This window comes from Falco peregrinus, chromosome 14 (genome assembly GCF_023634155.1).
Source record: "Falco peregrinus isolate bFalPer1 chromosome 14, bFalPer1.pri, whole genome shotgun sequence".
In the NCBI taxonomy this organism is placed as follows: domain Eukaryota; kingdom Metazoa; phylum Chordata; class Aves; order Falconiformes; family Falconidae; genus Falco; species Falco peregrinus.
The window spans coordinates 18,113,013-18,125,792 of NC_073734.1; the positions used below are offsets into that span (position 1 = coordinate 18,113,013).

At 42.9% G+C, this 12,780-nt stretch overlaps 1 protein-coding gene across 6 annotated transcripts in view; it reads right to left on the bottom strand.

Moving 5' to 3' along the window:
* Positions 1–12,780, bottom strand: part of ZNF423 (zinc finger protein 423) — a 234,663-nt gene that overhangs the window by 91,694 nt on the left and 130,189 nt on the right. For all 6 annotated transcript variants that reach the window (XR_008749824.1, XM_055818868.1, XM_055818869.1 and 3 more), the window contains one exon: positions 5,366–8,589. Coding sequence is in view for 5 of the 6 variants with exons in the window: in XM_055818868.1 (XP_055674843.1) it covers positions 5,366–8,589 (3,224 nt within the window). In the remaining variant the exon portion in view is untranslated. The remainder of the gene's footprint in view (positions 1–5,365; positions 8,590–12,780) is intronic.

The window sequence follows — 12,780 nt, forward strand, 5'->3', positions numbered from 1 at the left end:
CTGAGGAAAGAACAAATTAGGTGCTGCCAAGAGCTTCTTAACTACTTCCCATGTCATCAATGGCAACAAGTTAGCCTGCTGGAGGTTAATGAACATGCTGTAATACCATAATAACAAATGCACCAGTCTATGGATGCTATGCGTATTCCATGAATTCTGTACGCAGTATGTGTTAGCACATAGGCAGGGCTCTCTAGGCTAAAACAACAATGGGTGATTAACATGATAATAGGAAGAAGGCTTTACTCCATTGGCCGAAACCTGACACAGCCAACCATAGAAAAGGAAATAGTCTGGAATGGCTAGTTATCCCTAGGCAGCTCAAGAAAGTATCCTCCTGGAGTCCATTCAGAAAGCAAGGCTGTTAATGGAAAAGCAGCTGGATTTCTGCAGCACTCTTTCTTGGGAACCTATTCCAGCAGACGAGCACAGCACACATACAGACACATGTTCTCTCAAACACACTGGCATAGACATGCTGAGGGCTCCTAACTTTAAAACCAAAACAAAACACAAAAAATCTTGGAAGAGAAAAATGGTGTTGGGCAGTGAATGATTCATGTGGTCACATTTAAAACTTGAAACCTTCCTCTTCTTTGAAACTTCATATCTAAGTTCTGTGTCTTGTTCAACGATTATCTCTGTTATGAGGGTTCCCTAAGTCACTAGCTAGAAAGGACAATATCTCAGCTCAAATCTATTTCAAACCTTTAGAGTTACATTAAACACAGACAAATGATTCATTTTTTAAATCGATTTTGGTTCTCCTGAAAGCTACTTAGTAGCAGATCTAGAGACAGGATGTCTTTGTTTAGCCACAGACTCAGTGAGAACTTCTCTACACCATTTCACAAACTCATAAAACACTCTGCTTGGCGTGACCACCCCTCAGAGAAGACACAGATTTCAGACTTCCTCTGAGTATTATCTTTAGCCTCCGCTAAGATATGTTCATGCAAAAGAGCTGTTCAACAGAGATGACAGCTCTTGTGACAGGGTACCCCACTAGATATACAGTGATATTAATAAACGGCCCCATACAGGCCACAAAATAACTATAGCTAGATTAGCACCCAAATGGATATGCAAGAGATGGAAGAGCTGATTTTTTGGCTCATTAATCATTCTTTTTAAAAGAATATCACAAAATATGATTCCATTCTCAGTAAATGGAGAGCACTAGTTTTAATACAAGGTTGTGTGATTTGTGGTACCGAATATGATCATCATGGCTTCATGGCTTCATGAACATTAACAATAGGTCAGTTATCTGTTTTTAAAGTTCTGTCTTAGGTCAGTTATCCGTTTTTAAAGTTCTGTCTTCACAAGTGGTGACAACAAATGCGCCCAGCCTCTGAGAAGCTAAAAGAGTCTAGGCAATGGCATCTAGGTGACACAGGAGACCAGATGAGCAGGCCTTCAGCAGAGACCTCAGTCCCCATTAAGTCAAGATATTTAATTCTAATCTTGGCACAAAATAGTAGTAATAACAACAGAGGGTTCTGGTTTCTTTTCTGAAATAACTGTTGTTCCCATGGGTTTTCCAGACTGTCCTCCTTTAAATCTGGAAATGGTTTCCTGTTCTACAAAGAAAATATTCCTCCATTCAAGTGAATTTACAAGGGAAGAGAAGGGCTATGGGGGAGAACAAAGACAAGGAATTGAGTCCAATAAATGTGCAGGAGAAAAGGAACTGAGTAAAGGAGCACAATAGGGTTCATTCTTCCAACTTGCTATGTCACCTCCTTTGCTTCTTCAGTCCAAATAACGCAGGTGGGCTAAAAATAGAAGCACTATTCAAGATAGAAATTTAATTGAAGTCTAAGCATTTGCTATTGTCAATGTTAAACAAGCATTGTTCATGATAACTGGTACAAAATAAGGACAAACCTGTGTAAGAGAAACAGCAGCCTGAAGTGTGACTGCTTCCAGTATTACAAGGGGCAATGAGAAATCTCAGTAGTAAACAACTAGTCATGTTTCTCAAGATGTGCACATTCCTCTAGAAGACATGATAAAAGGAATCAATGAAATGTATTCAAAACTGAAGCTCTTACAGAAGTATGTTCAGAAAGCACTACCTCTGATGCGATCGTAATAAGAGTTAAAAAAGGTCTTGAGCTGTACATGTGTCAGATACAGGAATGGCACCTCCACTTGTGATGCTCATCTAAAAAAACCCTTTTAGTCCTATCCAAACAGAATAGCTCACGTAAAACTATAAGAATCAAACACAAATTGATGTTAGAGCCATCTTTTACTACTAAGGTGTATTTTATTTATTCGTCTTAGTGATGTTCCTTGTGGAATACCACTGACTTGATTTAAAATCTCCTAATAACAAATCTTCCAATACAGATGTTGCCATGTACACATCCAATACGGATGTTGCCATGTACACAAGGCAAAAACTTTGTCTGTCCGGAAATCTCTCTCATTGACCATCATGATTAGATGTCCAAGAGACAATTGTTATATCCATGTGCACATATAGGCAAACTTAAATCCATACAATAAAAAGGAATTGTTCTTTTTCTCCTGCTCTATTTTTTTTCTTCTCAAGTATTTTCATTTTTTATTCATCAAGAGCTAATATTTATTTTCTTCCTTTCTTTCACTTTGGGGTTATATCTTCAGTTAAGGTTTTTCCTGAAATTCCTTTAGGCTTCCACACTCACCTCTTCAATTCAAGAAGTATAACTGCTGGTGGAGCAATTTCTGACATTGAAATAAGTTATGGATTTTGTATGTCATAATCATCTTTCCATTTGCTTTGATTTCATTCTGCTTATTCTTATTTACTCTGAAACCTATACCCACTACTTAAATCTCCCTATATTTTCTTTCTGACTGTACATTGTTCTAATCTTCAACTGCTCTTCTGTTTAAGAAAGAAAAATCAATAAGGTGTTTAAAAAAGAAATGTGAAAGTGCTCAAGAATTGGAGAGAAGCAGCTCTTCTCTGGACATCAGCAAATTACATGCATTGAGCATTTAAGATCGTTCCAGTGAAAGGGTATTTTACCCGTGCGCAGCATGCTAACAAGATGACAAGAGAGAGAATGTTCAACTTGCTCAGCTTTGCTATGAAGCCAATGAAGTTAAGTAAATGCTGTTCTTGAAATACAGAGTTTTATCACCATTTGAAAGACAGCATAATTCTTTGCAAAACACTCTGCTAGGCAGACACAAAGGGCACTCACTGCCTCGAGAAACCTGAGTGAAACACCAATAGTTTCCATGTGAACAGGTATCAGAATTCAGGTCTTGTACCTATAATGAAGGGTAAGATAATGAATTATTCCTAATAACAATGTGTCTATTCCTGGGATGCATACCATAAAGGTCTCCGATATTAGCATATGTGCAGGCCATAGACACCTGTTGAAGGTACCATTTGCCATCATCGCAAATGCTGATTTTTCATTATCTTCCACAAAGGAACCAAGACCTTTCTTCACAGGATGAAATTCAAAGCATTTACCTTATTGAAGAACTTAAAACTGTCCCCTGAGAGAACAAGTATGGAAGCTGTCACTGAAAGAAAGAGTTAAAGCCAGAAATAAGAGCAGAAAACGGCAATGTATTCTGCTTCTGATAGTTGGTAACAAAGAAAAGGTAATACTTTAGACTACAGGCACAGCCCTATATAGTAAGAATTAGCCCTACCTAAGAAAACAGAGGTGCTTTAAAGAATTTAGAAGGAAATAAAGGCCTGAGGAGGAGGAAGGAGAATGACCTAGCCAGAGTCCCAGCCGAACTCTCAAAAGGTATCACACCAGGGAGGGATATTTCCATTCCTCATCCTTCTGCAGAATTAAGCGTGTGTGCCTGGAAGCTTAGTCACACATTCACCGCACCCAGAGGGAACAATATCCAGTTGTTTTACTAAAAAAAAAAAGAAAAAAAAAATTAAGCTTTCTGTGGGATTATCTCAGAAGCTTGGAACGGGGCATTGAGGCCAGCGGGTGCTGGGCAGGCAGTGCCGTGCTCTGAGCCGGCCACGCACAGCCCAGCTCAGCCGGCCATGCCGCCCCACGCGCCCCCGCACTCAGCCGGAGCTAACAAGTCCTGCTGGGGACACAGCCTGCGCCAGCTATTGGAGGCATCTCAATCTGCGTCCTCAGGACATACTTCGGGTCTTCTCTTACTTGCTGAGCCTCTGGTGTTCTAGCTGAATGGTATTTTCAGGTTCTTCTAATGCAGTAAGGTGTGTTTGTGGGTGCTTTAATTAGCAGATTGACATAAACAGGCATCTACGGCTGGAATTATTCATTAGGAGTTGGGTGCCTAATTTCCTTAGATACTTTTGAAAATCTCACCCCATCATGTTTAATTAAAAATGTCAGATGATATCAATACTCAGATGTGTCTGCTGTTGGTCTCCCGAGAAGATTTCCAAAATCTACTTCTCATTCCATCTGTTCCTGACAGAGGAAGGACTGATTTGGCCCATTCTTGAACCAAAATGTCAACAAATAATTTTAAAAGACTATAAACTGCAAATGATATTAATCTCCTGAGTAGGCTTCTGAAACCTTGGATCTGCATGTTCCCAGGTTATCTTGTAAGCTAAGAAATGGGAAAGCAGGCTATCTGCAAACATTAAAGGAGAGCACACTTATATGTAACCTGCATTAGACAACAATTCCCAGATTTTCTAAGAAAACTACTTATCTTACTGGAGGGCCACGAAGCAGGTAATTTTAAAATAATGTTTAAAATCATACACACAGACACGCACGCACAAGCACACGTATGCACACTGAGAGCCAAGTAGCCTCAGAACATTCAATCTGACAGACATCCATAAGGACAAGCTCTTCAGCACAGTAATTTGTTTTAAGTGAGAATTTGGGGGGTAGGCTGGATTTTACTACGTTTTTCCTCAAAAGTTCCATTCTCAAAAGAACCTCCTGCCTGTGTTTAGTTCCCTGGTAAGAAATACTCTAATTTCTCGAGTATGACAGATCAGATTATTTTTGGTTTGGGTACTCAGCATCTCCTTTTTTCATGGAAATGTCCCAGCTTTTCCAGATAAGCCAGTTCAACAGCATCAGAATTCATGGACAAACTCAATCCCCACCACTCAAGTGCCTCAGCTCTCTGCTGGTAAATCTAGGGCAGTTTTATGATAAAAAATCTGATGCACTGCCACTAGGAAACAAGGACCCTGTGAGACTGAGCAACATCTAATTTTTCTATGTGCAGTACTCCAGCTTTCCACCTGTTCTGTTTGAGTTTTTAGTAGCACAAGTGATTTTATAAAGTGACAGTTGGAAAAAAATAACATCAGATCAGTTCTCGATCACATCGAAGGTCTACCTTATATCCCTCAGACATTTTAAAGGTCGGTTGTACTTACTCTGGGAACAGGGGACGTCTGGGTACCTTTCCTTTGGCCACTAGTCTCAGGCGTCAGGTCTCGGTGGTCTACCTGAATGTGGCTCTCTAGGTCTTCAGCACTTTCAAATTTGACACTACACTCTGGACACCTCAGACTGCCACACGGTCTCTCATTCACCTCCTGTGGAGTCAAGCCCGAAGACTGTCCATTGGTGCTCCTGGTCATGCATCCAGCACACAGCCCATAGGGAAGGCCGTTCACATCCAACTTTACCAAGTCCTGCTTATTCCGGAACTCCTTCAAGCACAACGCACACTTGTAGAGTTTTTGCAAGGCCTGGCCATTGGGCGACGACGTTGCAGAGTTTCCTGCCAATTTCTGCATATGAAACGTCCCATGAATTTTCAGCTCAAGGGTAGAGGTGACCGTCTGCATGCAGACAACACAGCGAAACCCGGTGAGAGAGTTTCTGAGATCTGGATGCATCTGGCAGTGCTCGATAAATTCCTCCTCGCTCTGCAGCGGCATTTTGCAGATCCGACATGTCCCTGTATCCAAACTCTTGCTGTGAGTGACTTTGTGCTCCGTCAGGGTCAGGAGTGATGGGAAACGTTCCCCACAGATGGGGCACATGTAGTGCTTAGCTGGGCCTCGATGGGTCTGCATGTGCTCTCTCAGGCCATTTTCTGAGAAAAAGGTCCTTGAGCAGATATTACACTTGTGGCTACCTTTGATGAATTCTGCTTTCTTCCTAGAACAGTCATCCTCCCCAGGCCTGATGTTATGATCTCTCAAACGATGGTTTTGCAAGAGGACCTCCATAGTGTAGGCAGCCCCACAAATGTCACAGCCATACATGGGCTCAGAAGCATCTACATCATCCTCACTGGCTTCATGACTGTTTGACGTATCTGGATTCTTCATTAACATGTTCTGGATATCTGCCCCTTCTGTCTTCTTATTCGTTGGGGTCATGCCGTTTGCTGTACCATTTTCAGCGCTAGCATCAAAAACACAATGTTTTTCCCGCAAGTGCTTTTCAAGCAAGATGATGGCATGAAAAGCTTTGCTACAAAACTTGCAGTTGTATTTTTTGCTGTGGGTTGTGATGTGGCACTGCAGCTCTACCTCTGTGCTAAAGGTCTCACCACAGAAGATGCATTTGTGAGACTTTGATGGATTTCCCAAGTGACTATGCTTCACGTGGATCTGGAGATCCACCTCCTTCCTAAAATCCCAGTTACAGGCTGTGCAACGATACATCTTCTTTTCATTGCTATGCTTGACTGCCAGATGTACTTGGATAGATACCTTGGAATCAAAAACTTCTTGGCAAAGGGTGCAGTGATACAACACAAAAGTATGCATGTCCAACAAATGCTTCTGCAAATCATCCACCGAAGAAAACTGTTTGTCGCAGCTCTCACATACATAATGAGTTGAAGTTGTCATGTAATGTACGGTGAGATGTTGCAGAAGAGACTCCTGGGAATCAAAGTCTTCTTTACACTGGGGGCAAGACTGTTTCCTCAACAGCAACTCCAAATGCAACTTTAAATGGGTTTGAAAACTTTCAAAATTTGAGAACTTTAGATCACACTGATTACACGGGTATTCACCATTAGACACCGAGTTTACGCTAGCAGAAAGCCGTTGCCTTTTAGGGGAAGAGACTTCAACATCAGAAGAAACTGGACTCTGCTCTGCTTTTGACTTCTTATTGTGTGCCAGAGGAATGTTCTTGTGGTTTTCTTTAATATGCTTTGTAAGCTTCAGGATGGAGCCAAAAATGGGGGAGTTTGTGCAATAAGGGCATGAATAAACTTCCATAAAAGACTGTGTTGGCTGAATGACAGGGGAATCCAATTTTGAATTTCCTACATTGCAGTGAGTCTGCTGAATATGCTCAGTCAAGGTTGCTTCAGTCAGAAAGCCCATGGAGCACTGGTTACAGAAGAAAGCGTTGTTGCCATCTTGAGGGGTAGCATTTGGGCCACAGTGAGTAATACGGATGTGTTCTTGTAAGCTATTGATATCTGCAAACATCTCCGGGCAGTAGTTGCAGTGAAAGGCAGAAATGTTGCTAAACTGCATCATGGGATAGGCATGGTTTTTGTGCACCTTTCTCACGTGTTCATTCAAGTTGTACAGTGTAGGCATGGAATCAAGGCAGATCTGGCATGTGTGGCTTTGCTGAGGTTTGTCTGCATGAATGGTCTTCAGGTGGATCTCCAGAACAGCAAGGCTGTTGAAGTCACGCTTTGAGCAGTACGGGCAGCTGTAAGTAACTTTAGACCAGTTCTGGCCTTCCTCTCTGTCCACAGACCTGATTTTCTTTTGTCCTCTCAAAGGCTTTAAGGTTGAATCTGGGGTGGAACCTCTTTCCACCGATGCACTGGAGTCAGGTGTTGCACTGCTCATGGACGCCACGCTCCCCAAGACTGGGTCAGGACTGATGCTGTGATTGCTGGAGTCAGGTTGTCTGTGGCTGTCCAAGTGGCAATAGACTTCCTCCACTGAAGAAAACTGCTCCGGGCACATAGGGCACTTGTGTTTTTTGTTGGCATGGGCTTGATGAATGTGTGAGAGCAGCGAGTTTTCGTCTGCAAATACTTCAGGGCAATGAATACACTGCAAATCTGCCTTCTCGGAAAGCTGTGGGTGGCGTGTCATTACGTGCTTCTCCAAATCTTCAGTCTGACTGAATGTCTCTTCACAGTAATCACACATAAAATCATCCTTCTTCACCTCTTTCTCAGTCTTTGCCATATGTTCCTTGTTCTTTTTATGAGCTTGCATGTGACTCTGCAATGAGCTGGTAGATGAAAACCCACGTTTACAAACAGTACACTTGAACGGTTTGCTGGAGCTGTGGGTTTTCAGGTGAATTTTGAGGTGGTCGCTGCGAGAGAATGCAGCCTCGCATTCATGGCAATGGTACTTTTTATCCCCTGTGTGAAGCTTTATGTGGCGATCCCTACTTCTCTTGTGCTTAAAAAGCCGACTACAGTAGGTGCATTTGAAAGGTAGTTTGTCACTGTGGATCTGCTCGTGCCTTTTAAGGTAGCTCAGGCGAATGAAGGACTTATCACAAAACTGACAGGGATACGGCAGGCCAGTCCCCCCTTCCTCCTCCCCGATGCCGAGATCACACCCATCTCCTATCATCTGAGTGGGTGATGCAACATCTTTGCTGGAGGGAGATGAAGCCACCCAGGAGAGTTGTGGGTCGTCATCACCATCTGTAATGGGAAAGCAGAAAGGAGATTAAAAACAATTCCCAGTGCATCTGTGAAATAAGGACAAAGCTCTCAACAACACTATGGGCTTCTGCTACTACAGCATTTTAAAAAAATCAACTAAAAAAAAATCTCTTGAATTTCAAAGGAGGTTTGAGAAAGAAATAAAATTATATTCGCACACATAATTCACAAATATGCCAACATACAGTATTAATAAAAGGCATTTTTCTTTAGCAGGTTTAACACCTGCTCACTGTACTGTAAAGCAATAAACAATGAATAAGGAAAGCAAAACACAATGTGCAATGAAGCAATACAAACATTTCGAAAAGCTACAGTGTTAAGTGATCACCTGTGACTTTGTGGGTCTTTTTAAATGCTACATCAAGATGATGTTAAGTAATGTCTCCATTAAACAAAATCCTTCAGTTCTGTCTCAAAACTGTAATAGAATGAAAAGTTGTTCAAAAGCAGTTGAACATCTAAGTGAAGTAAGAGCATCAGATTTGAGACAGCTCAAGAAAATCAGATAAGAGATCTGCACCATTACCACATTCATTTGTATGAACGGTAATGTCACCTGCTTGGTACAAAAAGAAAGAAATTTTGAAAGCCCAGAAAATCACCATTGGAGATCTCAAGACGTCACAAAAGAATCAACTTCAGGACAAACCAACAAAGGCCCAGCCTCTGTTTCAATAACTATTTCCTTTGCTCAATATGAGGCTTTGGAAAATATTTTATAATTTGATATTACCATAAAGAAACACAGCACCAAATCCAGCAGCAAAACAGTCATTTTAGGAAAAATACATAAAATGTTGGCAGCTTTCATAAACAGAACTGTTAACAAGAAACAGAAGAGAGTGAGTTCAAATATCCTAATTCCAATAAATGCGGAGATGTTGAGTGAAGCAAAAATGCCACTAGCCCGATATACAACTGAACCATGGAATGAAGCAAAAATAAAATTCATGTAAATGAGGGAAGGCGCTGACCGCATATACATTCGGAGATTCAAAAAGGGAACCAGTTCTCCAGATACATTGTCCTTATAAAACATTTAATGTTCCTACTTCAGCTCTTACTAAAACAAACCAATAAAAAAATCCCCAACTGTGTGTGTAGGCTGCCACACGCGCACTCCTTGTGCCTGCCAACTACAGAGTCACCAGGCAGAGAAGAGCACATACACGACGGAGAAGCTCTCAAAGAAAGGCTCGGCTAATGAGGATATCACCACCGTAAGAGGCTAGCTCCTGTGGCACCGTTTGCTTTGGCAAAGACCTCCTTTTTCATCCCAGGAAAAGAGAGCACGGAGCTACCTCAAAAAAACTAAACCAAATACACACACCAAACAACTTTTCCCGCACGATGGAGCTGCCTGTTTTCCAGGATATGCCCCGTGCTCCCCAGGGAGCTCCGCTCCCCCGTTTAACTAAACCTCCTGCTCCAAAGCCATGCTGGACACCGAGCACACACCTCCTCCTGCTCCTGCAAGGCACCCCGGCTCCCAGCAAGCACCCGCACTCTTAGGATGCTCGGGGGTCTTTGTGCTCAACTAACCCCTCCGAGCCTGGCAGAGCCCGAACCTCTGCCACAGGCGAGGAGCCCCTGATTTTTGCATCAACTTTTCCCAGGCTTCGCTCCCCGACCACGAACCGGCCTCTCTCTGCGGCTGCAACAAAGCCGCATGTTCCCAACTGAAACCACCTCCACCGCCCACCCCGCCGCCGGCGCAGCTTCGCTGTGTCCCGGGGGAGCCCCCGGCCCCCACCCGCCCCGTCCCCCGTCTCTGCCGCCAGCCGCATGCGGGGCTCCGTCCCCACGGACCTGCGGCCACGGGCCGGCGGAGGGAAGGAGGCAGCCGGCTGCCAGCGCCTGGATTAGGGGCCCCCGGGAGGTGCCGGTAGCTCAGGGCTGGCTAATTCCCTCCTCTCGCCAGCTGGGCTCCTCCAGGGGAAAGGAGACAAAGGGGAGCAAGAGGGGGATGCTGGGCCTGAACTAGGGCAGCACATGTTGCGTTTGCTACCGCCACTGCTGTCTACCAGGGAGGGGGGGGCGGGGGGGGGGGGGGGGGGGGGAGAGAAGAAAAACAACAAGAGAAAAAGCACACCACCGTTGTGCTACTTAGTGCTCGGGCTTTCTGGCTGTGACTAAAATAATGTCAAATGCCCGCTTCGCAGAAATAAATGTAAAAATATATGCGTTTTAAATACCTTCCCTTCTGCAGCCACCCTACACGCGCCTTGTGCTGGGCAGTGGTATGCTGGGGAAGGGCTGCACCAGGGAGAACCCGCAGCACTTAAACCAGCTCCAGTGAATAATGCTTCATTGTTCCGCTTTTGAAACTGTAGATGCAATGGGCCAAATCCAGTGGTAACACAGGCTGGGCCAACTGCTTTTAACTTCGTTACATCCGTGTGCACTTGTGCCAACCATTACATTGGCCCACCATGCAAACTGAACAAATCTTTTAGAAGGTCTCTTTTTCCTCTGAAACGAACTGATGTACCTCAAAACGCACTCTAACATTCAAACAGGGCCAGTTCCCCTCATTCCCCTCCAGCTGCTGCTCTTCAAACATATTGGGCTATTCAGAAAATAAAATCAAAGAAAGCTGGTAATACTTTGTGAGTGATGCACAAAGACATTGCTGTGCTAATATAATTTGGATTCAAAGAAATTAATATTTCTCAGATTGAAGAGCTGGGTTTGTAATAAAATTGCAAGCATTTACATAGGCAGTTGAAAGCAAAGGTTGTCTCCTTTTGTTAGCCTGATATAGACCTCTCCCTGACTTTCATGTTTGACTTCTAGATTCCTTTTATACTCTTTTCTCATTCTTTCTCAATATAAAAAGAATTAGGAAACTTTAAGCCCCAGAAAGAACCTAACTTCACTTCCCTACAAACAAGATACTAAATTACTAAAGGCCTAAACTGAAGAAATTAGGGAAAACTCATTATCATTAATCTCCTTATGGAATGAAAAATAGCCCTGTTAATTTTAACTTGCCATATTAAATTGAAGAAAAGACCTATAATGAACTGAGGAGGAAATTCTAAGGTATTTTACCAGAGTAATATTTTAGTGGGAAGATATATTTTACATGTGGTGTGACATGTCTGGCAATGATGGTTAGAATAATAATTCTACATTAATGCAATCAAAGGAATGTAGCAGAATGAGAAAAATCACTTTCAAAAAGGAGATTAAAGTCATTAAAAATGGCTAATCCTGCAAAGTGGGACTGTTCTAAAATAGAGAATCACATGGCTGGTGCAAGGCTTTTGTCATTTGCGCATAAGAGAATCAAAACAAGTATTAAAAGGGTAAGAAAATTCAATAAAAAGTTTAATTAGGAAAAAAAGAGCATTAAGGAAGCTTCAGGATGTCAGTAGTCCTCAGGATATATGTGCGGGTCATGAAGCTTAAAGGGCCAAACTTGATAATCAATCTCAAAGTGGTACAGTAATTTAGCAACTTAATGTTCAGCACGTTTACGGGACTGCAAGCATTTATCATCATCACTGAGGAGCTAATTCCAGCCTCAATGCATTCAATAAATGTATTTTTCCTTCTAATAAGAGCAATTTGGCCAAACTGTAGTATAAATCATACTTCATTTTCTGTTTATCTTCCAGATAGCATGAGCCAAGTTCAGAAATATACTTGTGAAGCTAAAACAATAAAATGAAGTCTTAAAAGATGTGCTCTCTTTTTAGAAAGGATACAAACAGCACATCACAGATCGCCAGGAGTAAGCACCACTGCAGTCTCAGCATACACTTATGATGTTGATATATTTATTATTTCAGAGTTGTTTTGCTAACAGAGATAAAATCAACTAGACACAATTTCAGTCCCTGCAAACACCTTCCCCCATCTCCCTGCTAAAAGCTAGCTGGGAGCGTTACACACCCGCCAGACTTTTTGCTGAGCTGCATTTGAAGTGGTTGCAGAGGGACAGGCTGGCTCAGCTGCCCGCTCACCCGTGTGGCCCCAGCCCTGGGGTCAGCGTTCACGGGCAGGGGCTGCACAAACCCGGGCTGCCCCCCAGCCCGCTGCTTCTTCTCTTGAGAACAAAAGGTATGCATAGAGACCCCGTGTGCTGGCCTAGACCTGAAGCTCGTCCTTGCCTAAACCCTCTTGTTTACCATTGTAGAGCATCATCGGGTTCCCCTGCAG